This window comes from Calypte anna, chromosome 3 (genome assembly GCF_003957555.1).
Source record: "Calypte anna isolate BGI_N300 chromosome 3, bCalAnn1_v1.p, whole genome shotgun sequence".
In the NCBI taxonomy this organism is placed as follows: Eukaryota; Metazoa; Chordata; class Aves; order Apodiformes; family Trochilidae; genus Calypte; species Calypte anna.
In genome coordinates this window covers 76,888,261-76,905,558 of record NC_044246.1, presented here as the reverse complement: position 1 = coordinate 76,905,558, position 17,298 = coordinate 76,888,261, and the positions used below count along the sequence as shown (strand labels likewise).

Sequence of the window (17,298 nt, the reverse complement as noted above, 5' to 3'; positions counted from 1 at the left end):
AAGGAAAAGACTTTAAACTACAAGCTGTCAGAAGTGGGCAAAATAGCAAAAAAAAAAAAAAGCCAGCAAAGCCAGGAGCAATGCAGTATGGCTACATCAACCTAAAGTTGGTACTTCACTTTTCCCCAGATATATCCAGCCCACCCTTCCTCCCTTACATGGTTGGTGGAAGATGTGTGATACCTTTTGTAGGGGCAAAAAAAAGTATGAATTCCAGCCTACAGAAACCTTACTTCTCTGATTGGTGGGGGCTGACATCCACATTCTCCAATTGAACATTTTCCTTTACATTCACACAGACTGCAACACCTTTACAATCCATTCAATCCTCTACTCCACATTAGTTATTATTTTCCATTGATTCTGCATCTCAAATAAAAGCTAAAATTTTCAAAACTATGAACAGAATTTACCACCCTTGAACAGAATTAACCATCCTCAATGCATTACATCATCATGGGGATATGTAACTAAAATATTAATGTATGTTGTTTCATTAACATTTTTATTTTAACTATTTCAGATAATGTAGCATCGAATACTTTTAGAATCCAAATAAGTGAGCTCTTAAGTTCCTGAATATCATCAGATCATGGAGCCATTAGTGTCACAGATTTTAATTATGTAATGTATTGTAGAGCAGAGCAGAGCAGAGCAGAGCAGAGCAGAATAGAATAGAATAGAATAGAATAGAATAGAATAGAATAGAATAGAATAGAATAGAATAGAATAGAATAATTTCAGTTGAAAGGGGCTTACAATGATCATCTAATCCAACAGCCTGACCACTCCAGGGCTGATTAAAAGTTTAAGCATTTCATTAAGGGCATTATTCAAATGACTCTTAAACACTGATAGGTCTGAGGCATCGATCAGCTCTCTAGGAAGCCTGTTGCAGTGTTTGACCACCCTCTCAGTAAAGAAATGCTTCCTAATGTCCAGTCTGAACTTTTTCTGATGCTGCTTTGAATCATTCCCATGTGTCTTATCACTGGATATCAGGGAGAGAAGCTCAGAATCTCCCTCTCCTCTTCCCCTCCTCAGGAAGCTGTAGAGAGGAATGAGGTCATCCCTCAGCCTCTTCTTCTCCAAACTGGACACGCCTAAAGTTCTCTGCTGGTCCTAACAAGACATTCCTTCCAGCCCTGTCACCAGCTTTGCTGCCTTCCTCTGGATGCATTTAAGGACTTTAATATCCTTCTTAAACTGTGGGCTCCAGAACTGCACACAGACTCAAGGTGAAGCCACACCAGTGCTAAATATATCACCACTTCTGACTGGTTGGTTCTACTGTTTGGAGCACCCCAGGATGTGGTTTGCCCTCCTGACTGCCAGGGCACACTGCTGACTCATATAGACTCATATTTTCTTTTGCTGATTCCATTCAGTTAGATCTTTTTATATCCCCTAAAAAGCAATGAGTTTGTATCTACATTTTAGTCATTTTTTTCATGGAGTAAGCAAAAAAAACGCTATCAATTTCTTTAGTTTCTTTCCTTCTTGATCCTGGGCACAGAAGCATTCCAATATGAAGCAATCAATCTTTGAATTCCAACAAATGTTAATTTTGAAAGCCAAATTTCCTGGCTTGAGCTAGGACATAAACAATTTTCCTTATAGTAATTTTACTTGTCAATTAAGTCACTTCTAAGTAGCTTCACTTTCTGAAATTAACAGTATGTTTTTCAGTCAGTGTCTGCTTCTGGGACTGATAACACTCAATGTTTTTGCTGAAAAATGGAATGCAGAACCAAGGTCACTGCTTGGTTCTGCTAAACTGGAAACAAAAGGGACAAAAAGGGATCACACCTGTAACCCTCCTGCAGGGAGGAGTGAACCAGACAGGCAGACCAAAATTGACCAAATGGAGTTTGGTCAGTTCCATCCCATTGCATCATACTCAGTATGCACCTGAAGGATCACAAGGTTCAAGCTCTCTTCATCCACAGCTGACATCCTGACAGGATTCCATCTGTTCTTCTACCTCTGATGCCAATCTGTATGTTCCTGAATCCATGAGCTCCTGAATCCGTGAGTTCCCGAATCCATGAGTTCCCGAATCCATGAGTTCCTGTCTGCTGCTGAGTTCAGAAGCCCAGCTATGGACTTTCTCAGGGCTTGCCATGCAGCATTGATGGTGACATGAGTGTTGTTGCTGGGGAACTGCAATATTTGTTTTGTGTTTATTTATTCTGGGGGTTTTTGGTGGGGTTTCATCATTATTTTTTTTATTAAATGTGTGTAGTTTAGTTTCAAACCAGTATCTCTCACTCCCTTTCTTTCTCTTCCCTTTCTGGCAAGGTAGAAGAGTTAACAGAGAGCATTTGTCATTCATCTAATTGCCAGCCTAGCATTAAACCTTGACCTCAAGGAATTATTTCCTTTGAAGGTGGCAAACAGAAGGAGGTCTCAATGGACTCAACATTACCCTGGTTGCTGCCATCATATACTATCTATTCAAATTATAAAATGGATTAAACCAAATTACTCACATCCACACTGCAGTACTTCATTCTGGTATTCAAAAGCTTAACAGCAATAGGTGGAATTGGGCCCTAAGCAACACAGTTAGTTCCACAACATGTTTATGCTACCCCTAAATACACAATTTTTTACCTATCATCCCTCTCTCATCCTCACTTGAGAAGCAGCCCATGCAGTCATTGACTGAGCCACCTCACCAGCCTTTGGGGTTTTCCACACAGCATTCTCAGACAAAATACACACTTTTTTTCCCTTTAGCCTGGGGAGAGGACACCTTGCCACTGCATGGTGGCAAGAAGCCCCAGACTCCACCAAGCTTCCTTGGTAGACAGGACTGCAGCACAACCCTAGCTACAAGAGAGGAATTACACAGTCCTACAGAATACTCTATTCATTGGCAATATAAATCCCTCTGGATTTACTGATATTTCCAGCATCTACCCAAACAACTCCATGCCCAAACAATTGCACTGGAAGAGCCATCATTTTAGCTAAAGGAAACATATGTTCCTAACTCAAGACAGACAGATACTGTTAACTAGGAAGAATTTTTTTAAGGGATTATGATATTTCACTAGTAAAAGAAGCTGAATATAGTGTAACTAGCAGCAACAGAGATGGTATAAAGCTACTTCCTGAAGTTTCTCTGACTTTTATTAGTGTAAAAGCCTAACCCATCTCTAGTTGCCATCCTCCTGTAAAATAAGGCTGTGTTACAGCTGGGTTTTGTTTGACTAAAACCCATGACACTATGTCACCAGAAAAAAAAAAAAAAAAAAAAAAAAAAAAAGAAACCACCTTTAATCTATACAATGCAGCTGTGCATAGCAATGGCTGCAGAAATTGCTTATGTACATTGTGGGACACCAAACACAACTCTGATATTGATACCATAGCCCACACCATGGGGTTTCTATTTCCATCTTTACCCACAGCAATGCAAACAGTCTAGCACACAGGCAGAGCACACATGGCCCTGCACAGCACCTCAGATTTCAAAGCAACTTTTCAAGTAACAGGGCAGGGACTTTGCTGCTTTCTCATCAGGGCAGTGCCTGCTCACCTCCACCTATTTTGAGAAGAATTAACGTGCAAAAGACAGAAATCTTAGGGTTGAAATACTGGGTTTTGTCCATGTTTGCAGACTGGGAGACTTAACATCAGGTCTGAGCCAGATACAGCCTTGCTGCAGAGGGGTAAACAGTGGAGGAGGAGGGAGATTTAAATCATAGTCACTACTTCATGCAAGTCAGAAAGCATTTGCCTTCTGAAGCAGTGTTGGGGAGCTACAGCCTCCCAGACTGCCACGATAACACCCAGAGTGATGTCTCATTCCCAGCCAGTAAAAACCCAAGGAGGATTCAGGGCATGAGGTAATCTTCCAGTTCATGTCACTACATAATTGTTTTGTTAGGAACTGAGCAGCTTGGGCAGATCCGAAACTCTCTGACACTGCTGTGAGGTTCCCCGTCATGCAAGACTTTCCCATGTTCTCAGAGACCACAAAGTTGCAATCAAGCCCCTGGAGGTCTCCTCAGCTACACCCAGGGATAGCTTTGGATGTGCTCAGGATAAATATTTCCAGTATGCTAACACTGAATTGATGAAATTCACCACATTTTTCTGTCCACTGGATGAATTAAAGTTACACTTAATCATACAGCAATGACTGCTTTATAAGGAGTCAGCCATGGTGCAATAACTACAGCTCTGCTATGGCACAGATGGACACACTCACCCATGTGCAGTAACACTCCTACAGGATTTACACCACACAAGTTGAGTCCAGTGACACCAGAAATGGCAACAGTTGTCACCCTCCCTTGGCAAATCCCTGCCATTACAGGTAACTGACTCCAGGCAGTAGAAGCAGGTTTAGAAAGGAGCCTAGAACAGCTACACATCCACAAAAATCATCAAATAAACACTTCCTCCTGACCCATCATATCTGCTCACCACAGCAGCAGATTAATTGTCACGACTGCAGTAGGACATGGAGAGCAAAGACCAGGAGACAGCATGGGTCCTGCTGCCTGGGGGGGAGCCACAAAAAACTCAGTCAATTCCTTCAGTCTCACCCTGAGGAAAGTTAAAAAATAAGCAACCAAAAATATCCCCACAGAAGTCACGTGATCCTTTACGAAAAAATATCCTTCCTCATCACTGGTAAAAGCACTTCTCTCACAGCATTCCTGAAGCTTGTACTGTACTCATTCAATAAATACTACATTGAGGAAATACATGGAAATACTGTGGAAACAACTGTCACATTGTCCTGTCTTCTCTTCTTCAGCATTCTTGGCATTTAGGGCCGTCCAGCAGAAGATGAACCAAATGCAGTGTGTTAATGACATGTCACCAGTACAGACACCAGTGGGAAATTAAATCATCTTTTTAATGCCATCATACCATTTCTCGGAGGCCTAATAATCTTGTTATCAGCAAGGCAAAAAGGGAAAATTCTGCATCACAAAATTCCTGCGTGGGTTTAATAGACTTACGGAGAGCTGTACAAACAAGAGCATCTTACACTCTTCCCATTGCATGGGCCTGACCCAAGCCCAGCAACTTACACGACCCCTCCTTGAGATGACACCACCAGCACTAGGAGTGGACAAATGTTTCAGCTTCCACTCTCCAAAAAGGACAGAGGTTCCAGAAAAACTACTTTATGGCTTGGCACAGTGAGCTAGAGCTTGTGTCAATATAAATCAGTACAGCACCACTTCAGTCTCTACCTAATTTACACAAACCCAGGTCTTGATTCTCTATTTTAGCTCATGTGGCAGGTATTGCTGGACTTTCTCACTTTTCTAAGTCTTGTGTGAGAACAGAAAAACATAACTGGAATCACTTCAGACTGATTTACTGAAATGATGCCACATCTTTCCCCTGGCAGCCGCGTTCACATATCCATACTTAGAAAATATTTACAGAAAAGCAATTTCTTTGCAGCAGTAAATGGAATTCTACTGCAGAGCCTATTTCAAAACTTCAAATCAGAGAAATAAAAAACATTTTTAATGTCATTCCAGATTTTTCTTCCTATCCAAAATATATTTTTTGCTTAAAAAAAAAAAAGAGAGAGAGAGAGAGAAAGAATGAGCACACACAAATACCAAGGCCTAAACTGTCCAAGAACTGCAAAATATTTTTCCTTATTAACAGACCTACAAATCTGTCAACTTCACAGTGTTCTTTAAATGTGTTATACACCTCATCTATTATCCTAAAATTAGCACCCAAATTAGCCCTGGTTAGTTATGCAAGTAGCCCAAAAAACATAGAGTGGGATGCTACTCTTAAGCTATGGCTAAATTTGGGGCACACAATAGAAGGAGGGGCAATCCTGCACTATAACACATGCAATAGAGATTCCTAGTGGATACCAGTGTACACCAGTATACCAGGCTGGCATCCAAACCCAAATTAAGCCAACAGGCCTGTAGCAAAGGGGTACATATTTGCTCCACAAAGCCTCCTAAACCCTGCCTGCCTGCCAGCACTTATGTACACTTCCCCACACAGCCACTCATTAGTGTACTCCTAGTTTCTACCACCCCTTATCCTTTCCAGTCCTTTTTTGCAATTTTGGAAGTTAAAAGCACTCAGAAATTATAAAGAGAGAGAGAGAGAGAGAGAGGCAGGATAGCAGTTCTCCCTATGGAGAAAGATGTAAAGGGAGAGGTAGAATAATATGAACTGGACCAGAATTTATCATCTGAGGGTTCAGTCGAGAGACAGTGTATCAAAGCTCTAGAGGACAGGAGAAAGATGGTATCTATAGAAGGTTTTGTAACCTTCTATAGGTAAAAGCCATGTTTTACCAAACTCTGCAGTGACTAGCAAGTTCAAGCCTCAGTCTGAAATGCAGAGAATAGGAGATATTCTGACAACCAGTACAATTCATGACAAAAAAACCTTATGCAGCTAAATCCAGAAGTTTTTCCCCAGTCTTCCACGATCAGAAGAGTGGTGGAAGCCCAACCACAGAAACCACAAGCAGAAACACTCATGGTCATGGCAGAATAAATACAGATCTACTGGAAGTTATGCAGAGAAAGTCCTTTTCCTCTGCCCTCTCACCACATCATTCCCTGTGTGTTTCTACTTCACATGACAAAGGAGTCATGGTACCTCCCTGTTACTGGTTCAGCCCTTCTTCTATCACCAGCACTTCCAGATCCACCCCTGAGGAAAACCACCATCTCTCACCCTCTCAGAAAGACAGACATTGCCAATGCTGGGCAATGCAACCCTACTGCATCTAAGATCCCTTCCACAAGCAAGCATCAATTTCCTGCAGACTGGTCCTTCTAATTTCTTTTTAGACTCAGGTCATACTTCAGATATTTAATTCCACGCTGAGTCTTCTAAACAAAACAACAAATGCTATGGATTATACTATTATTACCACTTCCAGCTGAATGGTCAGAAAGCAGCCAGCTGCAAGAACATAGTATTTAAAATGTTCTGTGGTTCACCTGAGACACTTGCTGGGTAGGACTACAAAATGGCTTCACATTTCTGAAACCAAATAATCTGTTTAATTAGAGACATTCTGACAGAAATCCAGCAGCTACCATCACAGATGTCAGAACACAACTATGAGGTCTTTTCAACTTTTTCCCAAGACCAGCCTCTAAGAGCAGTCTGGGGACTTTTTCTTATGTGAATGACATTATCACTGCCTACCATACTCAAACAACCAAATTCCCATGTATTATAAATTTATAGCTCTTATCAAGAAAAGTTTTGAGTATTATAAAGAAAAAATTCTTGATGTTAGAACCAGTCTAAGAAACTACATAGACAATTCAGAGTAATCTCAGATTTAAGCCTTTCAAACAACTAAATGGGAAATTTTATATATTTCATATATTTCATTTACTTGGTTTTCTCTTGGTGACTGTATACAAGCACACAAACTCAGGCATCTGCACATCCTGCTTTCAAGGCACTGTTGGCCATCATTATTATCCATTCTAATGTCCATGAAACAAACACAGACAAAGCCACTATTAATCCAATTTAAAGCATCTGTAGCTTTTATTTCAACTTAAAACATCAGGAAATCATACCAAGACAAAATGTGCCTAAACCTGTCTATGCCAGAGGTCCGGTGGTACTAATATCACTCTCATCACATCAATTGCTGCAACTGAAGTGAAATTCCAAAGTTGTCACCTCTCAGACTTGTTCACTGCAAAAAAACCAGTCAGGACCTACTTAAGTTTCCTCTCAGAGAGACTGAAAAATTTTTGTTTTCATATTGGGTTATTTCCATTTTTCTGAAATGCATTCAGGGTCTGTGATGACAATGCCACATATTTTTTCTGTGATCACAAAATTACTTTGATATCTAAGAATATTACTAGACACCTCTTTCATCAAGAAAAAAACAAGGCAATATAAATCCCTAACCAGTCAAATTAAGCACCTGGACCTCACAGCTGCACCTCCAGGAAGCTGGAAAAGTGGGGGAAAAGGGTCTGTCATTCTCACTGCCTTTTCTGTACATGTACTGATTTGGGCTGCAGTGAATCTAGGTTAACCAGCATCATCTCTTGCCACGTGCTATTCAACCTCTGCAGATAGGATCTCAGTTCTGCTTTCACAAGCATGCAGTAAGGGATAGCATTGCATGGGAACCAGCAAGGCTGCCAGTGCTGTGGGAGTCTCATGAGAACAGAAGTCACCAACGTACGAGTGGAGACCTGTGAATTTTCCTGCATCTAAAAGTACTTTTATAATTCTCAACTCTTCAGCCTGGATCTATTTCTCATTAGACATCACTAAGAACATCACTCAAGACCCAGCTGGAGATCCACTGTTAGCTCTCACCATTTTCTCTTTAAAGCTACTTTCATATACCTGAAGGGTAATAACCAGGTGCATAGCACACTTCCGACACTTCCACCCCAGTTCCTCAAACCTCTCTTCAAATGTCTTCCAGAATCTGGAAGAGACTCCCAGGGTCAAACCAGAAGTCTTTTTAGCTCAAGGTCCCATTTCTAGCAGTGGTCAAGAACAGGATAGAAATAGAACAAGTCCCCAGTGACCTTCCCTTGGGTATTCTTCCCAGAAATCTAAGTCTTGGAGCTTGAAAAGCCAAAATTGACGTCTTTATATTGGCCCAGCCCTTGATGGACTTTTGTCTCATTAATTTGTGCAATCTCATTTTCCTGCCACAACACCTGGGACACAGGGCTCCACAATTTACTTCCATGTCATGTGAAGGCCCACCTTCTTCTGTCTGGTTTGAACTTGCCTTTTGACAGATCTCAAATCTTTTCCTCTGTTCTTCCTGGAATTTCTCCAGTTGGTTCACAGCCTCCAGGCGGAGTGCCCCAAATCAGGAACAGCTTCCCTCGGGATGACTAATTAGAGCTGCAAAGATTATTAGAATACTTTCTCATAGCTTAAAAAATATTTCTGTATATATTTGAGTACAGTGTTTGCCTTCTTTTTTAGCACCAAAGTATTAATTACAAGCGTTCACCTTTTTGTACCTTTAAACCATCACCACACACACAGGCTTTTCTGCAGCACTGCTGCCTCACCTTCTTCCCCCTCTAGTAAACACATACTCTTTATTCATCATCAAGAGCAGAACTATGCAGTTGCTCTAGTGAATCACACTCCAGTTTTTCCCCTAATCATTTGCCATACTGCCAGAATTAGTTCAAACTCTAAACCTACCTCTCAGCATCCCAATCATTAGATTAGACTCACCAATCTAACAAACATTATTTCTTTTTCATCCATGTCAGGTATACTGAACAATATAGTTTCAGGGCAATCAATTTTCAGTTTTATAGCAAACCACCTAAATCAGCTTCATGCATATTGTTTCCTATCCAGACACAAAAATATTAAACGATGATGTCCCCACTTCCCCTGCTGGCTTTTCAGTGTCACATGCCAGACTATTAAAAGCCTTACTAATGTCAAAATATAACAACATTACACTTCTCCACCTACAGCCCCTGCCAGCCCATGGGGGAACACATTTTATTTGAAGGTTTCCAATCTTCTAGAATGTGTCTCTTGGCTCACGCTCTCAAAACTTCATTAGGCATTTTTAAATTATTTTAATCAACTTCCTAAGTATTCTACAGGCAATTTTATCACAGCTCTAAATAATTTCTTTAACAAAGTACTATTTAACCTGTTCCTCCCCTTTTGTTGCCTTAATTCTTAACTGTTTTCCATGGAGAGTTAGCTGATCCTTATACTGAAGATGGAACACTGCCTTTCAGCATCACTGACCAATGCCCTCCCCATCAGAGTGAGTAGCAAGCCACATCCTTTGCTAGCTTTCTTGCTACCAATATGATATTTTAAAATCCTGTTTATTATCCTTCACATTCTTTCTTACTCATGGTTTGCCCTTTCCATTTTGTTCTTTCTTCCCATGCTATTCCTTTAAGCTCAGCCTTTGTAATCTGATCTCATTTTCAGGTTATACACAGTTTTCCTTTTTCTTCTGTTGTTTTTTCACCAGTGAGATCATGTTTACTTACTTTACTTTTTACCCTTGCACTATGTTAGAGTAATGTGTTCTTAACACCTTTAATCCCCCAAGAGCTTTCTCCCTTCACTTCCCTTCTTGTTTCTTATGGCATCTCACCTCCCAATTCCTGTTAAGTTTTGGCATCATTTTTTCTCCAAATACACAGTCTTGACTTTGTTTTTCTCTCTTCTCTCTTTCCTAAAGGCTGTAAAGTTCCTGGAGTTCACAATAGCAACTGGGAACGCCTACACTGGCATTGGTAATACTCCCTCCTCTGTAAGAATTGCCTCACTGCCACAGTTTCTGCTCTTCCAACCTCCTCACAGCAGTGTGAAGCAGCCTGTAGCCCTCAATGTGTCACACTCTCCTTGTCTGGTTATCAGTGAAGAACATGGTGACCAGAACGACCTTGGATATGAACACGTAAGCCTTGAGGCACAGAGGGACTCTTTCCCTCAAGTCTCAAACAGCATCCAATCAATATGATAAAGCACAAATACTGGATGGGATTGCTAATTCCATTTTCTGTAAACTATCTAATAGGCCTGTTAGCAGGATGGATTCAACAATAGGCACAGAAACCTGTGTTTTTTTCTTATATGTACTCCAGCAATGCGCAAGCCCTAACAGAGAACCCACTGCTCCACTGGCTCCCTTCTCTCTGAATCCAGTCCCAACAACCACTTATAGAATCATAGAATCATAGAATTGGCTGGGTTGGAAGGGACCTCAGAGATCATCGAGTCCAACCCTTTTACCACCGTTGCAGTTGTTAGACCATGGCACTGAGTGCCACATCCAGTCTCTTTTTAAATATCTCCAGGGACGGAGAATCCACTACTTCCCTGGGAAGCCCATTCCAATGCCGGATCACTCTCTCCGTAAAGAAATTCTTTCTAATATCTAACCTAAACTTCCCCTGGCACAACTTAAGACCGTGCCCTCTTGTCTTGTTGAAAGTCGTCTGGCAAAAGAGACCAACGTCCACCCGATTACAACCTCCTTTCAGGTAGTTGTAGACAGCGATGAGGTCTCCCCTAAGCCTCCTCTTCTCCAGGCTGAACAGCCCCAGCTCTCTCAGCCTCTCCTCATAGGGTCTGTGCTCGAGTCCCTTCACCAGCCTGGTTGCCCTCCTTTGGACCTGCTCCAGGACCTTGATATCCTTCCTGAACTGGGGGGCCCAGAACTGGACACAGTACTCGAGGTGTTATTTTTCATGGGTTATCTGCATGTACTGAGTATCTGACAACTTATTTCTCATGAGGTAATGGTTCTGTCAGAGCTCAAACAAGGACACACATGTTTGGAGGTGGGGGTTATGGACACAAAATTATGGTCCTCCTGCTCTCTTACCATTTGGCTTTTTTAGGCATTGATGCAGAATTAGTCAGGAAGAAGCTGTACCACTAAACTGCTAGCAAAACCCTTCACAACACAGTTTTTCACTATAGATTTTGTGGTCACTAATGAGTCAGACATTTTATTCTGAACTAAGGCAACACAAGGTTAACAGAAGGAACTGTTGTACTCCGGCCATTCATTCCCCTTTAGCTGTAAACTTTACAATTTACTGTTGCTAGTGTTTTTCACTGTTTCCCATACTAACGTGGTCAGAACCATATTATTAAGTATGCAAAACATGCCTTCTGGTACAAGCAGATTTTCCATTGTCTGCGTGGATGATCACTGCATGTCTGAGCTTGACAGACATTCGAACAAACTCTGTCATGTTTCATAAATCCTAGCTGAGTATTCACCATACTCTAGCTCAATAATCTCTTAACAAGTACATTTACTCCTCTCTAGAAGTACAGAAAAGCAGTGAAAATTAAGTAACAGAAGCAATTAATTTAAAGGGAATGCAACCTATGCATGCTGGTGTAAACCAGATTCTCCAGCTCCCTAAGTAGTTCTCACCCACTGTGCCTTATATACTTTATTGCATACCTTAAACACCAGAAGCTCTAATTAAATCTTATTTTTAAGAATTAAAAATATTCACACGGTCAGGCAAATGATGATATCTCATTACACCTGAAAGCTTTTCTTAAAATTGGTTTGTTTTTTCCAGCTTAGAAGCTACTCACTTTTCCAAAACATCCTAGCACCAGCAAGGTAAAAAGACTTTTGACAAACTCTCACAATTAAAGTATAAAGTTGCTCATACATTAACACAAACTGCAATGTCCTGGTAGCAAACCCCGTAAGAGAACGTTTCTTGCTAATTCAAATACATCTTTACTGATCAGTGACTGGATAAGCGTGCATGACAAGAGTCATCCTTTCTCTGCAATCACCAAAAATCAAGCCATTCATGCATAAAATCTAACTTGCTCATCTCTTATTCTCATTGTTACTTTTTTTGTTGTTGACCCAGAAAACCCAACAGCTCAAATTGCACATAAGCCATTGTTATCTTCTGCAGTCATTTTCAATCAGGCTGAGGATCTTCCTGATACTGCATCTCTATGGAAAATGTGTCGAGGCTTGATAGGGTGCACAGAAACAGCTTCAGTTCGTCCTTTGTATTTTTCTGGAGTCCACAGCAAACAGTGGAAATCTATTCTCTCCTGGTGACGCACCCACCTTGTTCGCAAAAAGTTCACCTGTGGCAGCAATATTCTGCTATCAGACACTTAGCTTTCTGTTTCAACTACATTTAATGTAATTGGTTTAATTTCTGTCCCGAAACATTGGTCTTAAACCATCTCCTCTGCTCCAATACTTTTGGATTCTGGAATACTGAGCTAAGCCTAAAACTCAAGCACTTTAAATAAGTGTGGATGCACATTTTCTCCCTCGCTTTAAAGAATACAAACTAGCCACTTATTAAGAATATGTTTATTTTCCCCTCTGTTACATAAAAATCATGATAAAGATGGGAATCAACGTGCAACTTCTAAAGCCTTGGCAACTTCCTAGGAATCACTCAGATAACAAAATTCCACTTCCAGTAACATTAAAAAGGTGTTTTATCACTCATCAAAGCACTCTATATCTTATATAAGACAAGAGTTATCATATAAAAATAAAAAAAACCTGTGTCTCTAATTCAACAAGATTCTTTAATTCAGAAATTTAGACCAGTACATATATATACCACATTAAGCAGCTGCTGGAGAACCAGGAGGCATTCTTAACTTTAAGCAACTGCAGATGCACTTTGCCAGACAGGCATATAATAGCTCGTATGCTGAGGTGCTTGGCTGAACTTGGCCTGAAAGATTAAACAGCACAAATAAAACCAGTGTCCTCAGCCTGTCCTCCGTCCCCAGCATCTAGCTCCCAACTCTGCATCCACCCCAGTTCCATCAGCACAAATGTTTGAACACTGAACCAAGGAACTTGTTTGCCTAAAAAATATTCAACAACATAAAAACTTTATTTTTCAGCCAGATCAGTTTTGCAAGGCAGTTAATCCCCTGCTTTTGCTGTCACCATGCGAGGAAAAATACAGAGCATAATTGAGCCAGCTTAGGCAACAGTGCCACTGAATTTGCAGCCTAACCAAGGTAGGCAATCAGTTCCAGCTTTCTGGATAATTCAGCACAGTCAACAACTTCAGCTACACCCTGTCTCCCTTAATACTTATTTTGCATAGACACATGGCAATAGAAGTCATCAAACACATGTACTCCGCAGGAACAGTAATACTACTGTATTAGCCACTCTGTAACCTACTGGGCCCCAGTGACAGATAAAGTAACATTTTCTGGGCACTAATACATGCAACAATGATGTCATTTAAAGAAAATTTTGTGTTCCTGGGTTTTGGGTTTTTTTCCTTCAGCTGCAACAAGCTGGCCTAATAAAACCTCCCCCAGTCTTCCTTTAGTCACATTCTTTGATTAACACAGCTACAACAAAAACAAAAAACGTATTTTATCTTTAAGTTGTTTTGTACTTTAGTGAAGAATTTAAAGCTTTAGAACCTTACTCTGACAAACTGCTTTCTGAGTAACTCTGTTCACAATGAATCCAGTCCTGCAGCACCTTCAGATCCACGCCTTGAACACCACATCCTCTGCTGCAGGGCAACTCCCTTGCTCCTACCCTGTAACAGTTTTGTTTATGGATTTGCTCACCGAGAACAAAAGACTAACAAAGTATATAACTTGACTTCAAAGAACTCATTGCCACAGACTGATTTTTTATATCTTTGCAAGAGGGAATATACTGCATGTTCAGCATTTTTTTCTTTTTTGCTTTTTTTTTTCTTCTTTTTTCTGTTCCATTTACCAAGTAAAAAACCATGGAAAATTCAAATATATATTTAAAAGACAGGAAAAAGATTAAAAAATCAGTAAGTTCATACACTTTGGGTAATGCACTGTAGCATTTCTCCTTTTTCCACACTGCCTGCAGACTGATACAGTGTCAGACCTGTTCTTTATCACCCAGTGTTCCCTCTGACATCAGCATCTCCCAGTGTCAAGCATCCCTGTGTGCTGTGCAGATAGATACATTCACATATTTTCACACACTACCAAAGTTGCTTTTTAATGTTGGAAAGGACAACAGACAAGTTGAAACTCACACTAGACTCAATGAACTTGATGTTAAGCAGAAAAGAAGCAAGAAATAAAAGCCAATATAGCTAAAGAAAGAAAAGGAGACAGATGAAAGTTACCTTTTTAAAACATTAAATCAGTAGGTTTGGGATTGTTTGGGTTTAGCTTTGTATCAAAATACTGCCAGGGAGGTTTTGGAGAAGAACTGAGAACTTAAAAAGACAAACTCACTACTAATATTGTAATAAATACATCAAAGTTATTTTCTCCACAGAACAAGAATGTTGGCTTATACACTGCTGAACTCTCTGCTATGTCTACTCCAACTGGCTTGGTCTGTACTTTTGAATAAGCAAAACCTAAATATGGTATGTAGTGTGTTATGCAGATTTAAGCTTAAGGAGCTTTAGGCCTGAGAGTTAGTCTGGTTTATTTACCTGTAGATTTCAGTGCTAGCAAATCCATCCTACTAAAGTAATTGCTTTAGGTATACATCACCACAACCGTTAAATTCGGACACCAAGAGATCAGGTGTATAAAGCAGACTTAAATCGGGAATTAATACTTAATTTTTAATTTTTTTTTAATTAGGCACAGCACTACGGGAAATGTGCCTCAGGTTTATGCTTTTAAACTGTCTGTTGGAAGACATGTAGCTGATAACAAAAAATTAGAGTGCATGAACTCAATCTGAAGTATTTTTGAAATAGAGAGTTTTGATCAGACATGCTTTTCTGCATTATGGAATTATAATGGCCATTCATAATGAATTTTTTGATCTGGTCAAATGCATTCCATCACACTCAAAGCCTCAGTCTTCTCTACAGGCTGTAAAGCGAGGCAGGCTTTCATGAAGGCTATGAAATGAAGGTGTGATGCTTCCAATTACGGCATCTACATTAACTATAAGACATCAATAGAAAAATTAGTTGACACCAACAAGAAAGTGCAATACAGAAGGCTAGATTTTTCTAGGATCTCATAGTGTCCCCAGACTCAGCTTCTGACAAATAAAAAGCTAGAGTTTGGGTGTTATTTATATTGCCTCATGTTAAGAGCAGTTTGAAAGCTGAATTATCTGGACAAAGCATGTTCCTTCTCGTGAGGGCAAATCTGAAGCATGACATCTTTATGTTCCTGTTCCCAGTAGGCCTTTATGAAAAGGAGCACTAACCAGATCACTGCAAAGATGTTAGTTCTCCCGATACTCAGAACAGCCATCACATCCTCAACTGCTGCCCAGGGTGTGCTAAAAGGTTCAGTTATCTTTGACCCCTAACCTATCCCAAGACTGTTCTTGGTCCTTAAAAATTTCTGTTACCGCAAATGAACAGAGCTCCCAAATAACAGTCTGACACACTCATCTCTTTCCTATTATCATGAGGTTCTCCCTTAGGGCACGAAAAGCAGCCAGCTGTAGATGCTTTATCACCTTGCACGTTCCACCCTTACCATTATCCCTGTTGCTTCCATTTCACACCTTAACAACCACCCTACCAGTGAGCACTTCTGCCTCTACTACTTCCTCAGTGACCCCACTACATTGACCAGAGTAGCCCCTGACTTCTCAGAAACCCCACATCCATCACACTTTGCTACTATCTGATTAGTTTACAAAGAGTTAGCACACCCTTTAAGGCACACACTATCCAGCTCAGTTGCCTGCCTGCACACAGAGCCAGCAGAGTACAAGATGACTTTCCCGTAAGTGACCCTTACTTGGTAAAATAACGTTCCTATTTTAGTAACGTTTAGAAGCTGTGATATTTTGGGAGCAGCAAAGATTTTTTGGGCCAGGCAAAGCTAAATCCTCCCAGACCAGCTCCATTTCTTACCTTTCTCAAAGACCATTTCCCTGGCCAAGATGGTCTTGTTATTTCTAATCACTTCTCCCCTTACGGTGACCTGCGCTGGGCTGTCCGGCAGCAGAGCTACCCCAACAGTCACGTTCGTCCCAGGCCTGATGTTCCAGGGAGCTGCCACCAGGAAGGTAGGTCTAGAAAATCCAAACAGGCAGAGGGAGAGAGGGCAGGGAGTAAAACACAATCCCCAAAAAACTCACAGCGTCCACAGAACATCGTACGATACATGCCGCACAGCTCTTCTGGTGCTCCCCTCTGCCAAGGCTGGAGGTGATGCTCGCTCCCCGGGCGCTGCCGAGCGCACCCAGGGTTAGCAGGACGAGGAGGAGGCAGCGCTGTTCTGCCCGCTTTCGGAACCTGCTGCCGGGGAAGTGCCCCGCCGCCCCGCGCAGCCTCTGCGCCGAGCGGAGAAGGGAGCCGAGACACTCCGTGCCCCCGCCCGACCCCGGCCCACCCAGCCCCACGTACCCGGCTGTCGCGGAGCTGCAGAGGAGAAGGAGGAGGAGGAAGAGGCGGACAACACCGGGGGTCCCCGCCATGGCGCTCCTTGCGCGCTGCCCGCAGCCTCTGATGTGCGCAGGGCCGGGGCTGGGGTGGGGGCCGGGGCCGGGCGGGAGGCGGCTCCGCGGGCGGGGGAGGGAAGGGAGAGGCCGCCGCTACCGCTGCCGCTGTCCCAGCGCCAAACCCGCTCCGCCGGCGGCAGCCGCCTGAGCACCGGCGGGGGCGGTGCCGAGGCCAGCCCGGGGGGGAGCGGGGAGGGCAGCCAGGCACCGGGACGGACTCCTGGACACAGCTGTATCCGGGGGGGCAGCCCTCGCAGCCCACATCTTGGGCAGGTGCAGCTGGGGAGCAGGCGGGATGCTCAGACAAGACAGAACCCTGCAAAATAAACTCCCAAAGGGATGTTTTCTGCCGGTGGCACGGA

The 17,298-nt window shown here is 42.0% G+C and overlaps 1 protein-coding gene across 1 annotated transcript in view; it reads right to left on the bottom strand.

Moving 5' to 3' along the window:
• Positions 1–16,956, bottom strand: part of CD109 (CD109 molecule) — a 79,216-nt gene extending 62,260 nt beyond the window's left edge. The window contains exons 1-2 of the mRNA XM_030447070.1: positions 16,842–16,956; positions 16,347–16,507 (exon numbers count right to left, since the gene is read on the bottom strand). Of these exons, the coding sequence (XP_030302930.1) occupies positions 16,347–16,507; positions 16,842–16,912 (232 nt within the window). The 5' untranslated portion in view covers positions 16,913–16,956. The remainder of the gene's footprint in view (positions 1–16,346; positions 16,508–16,841) is intronic.
• Positions 16,957–17,298: the final 342 nt, after the last annotated feature.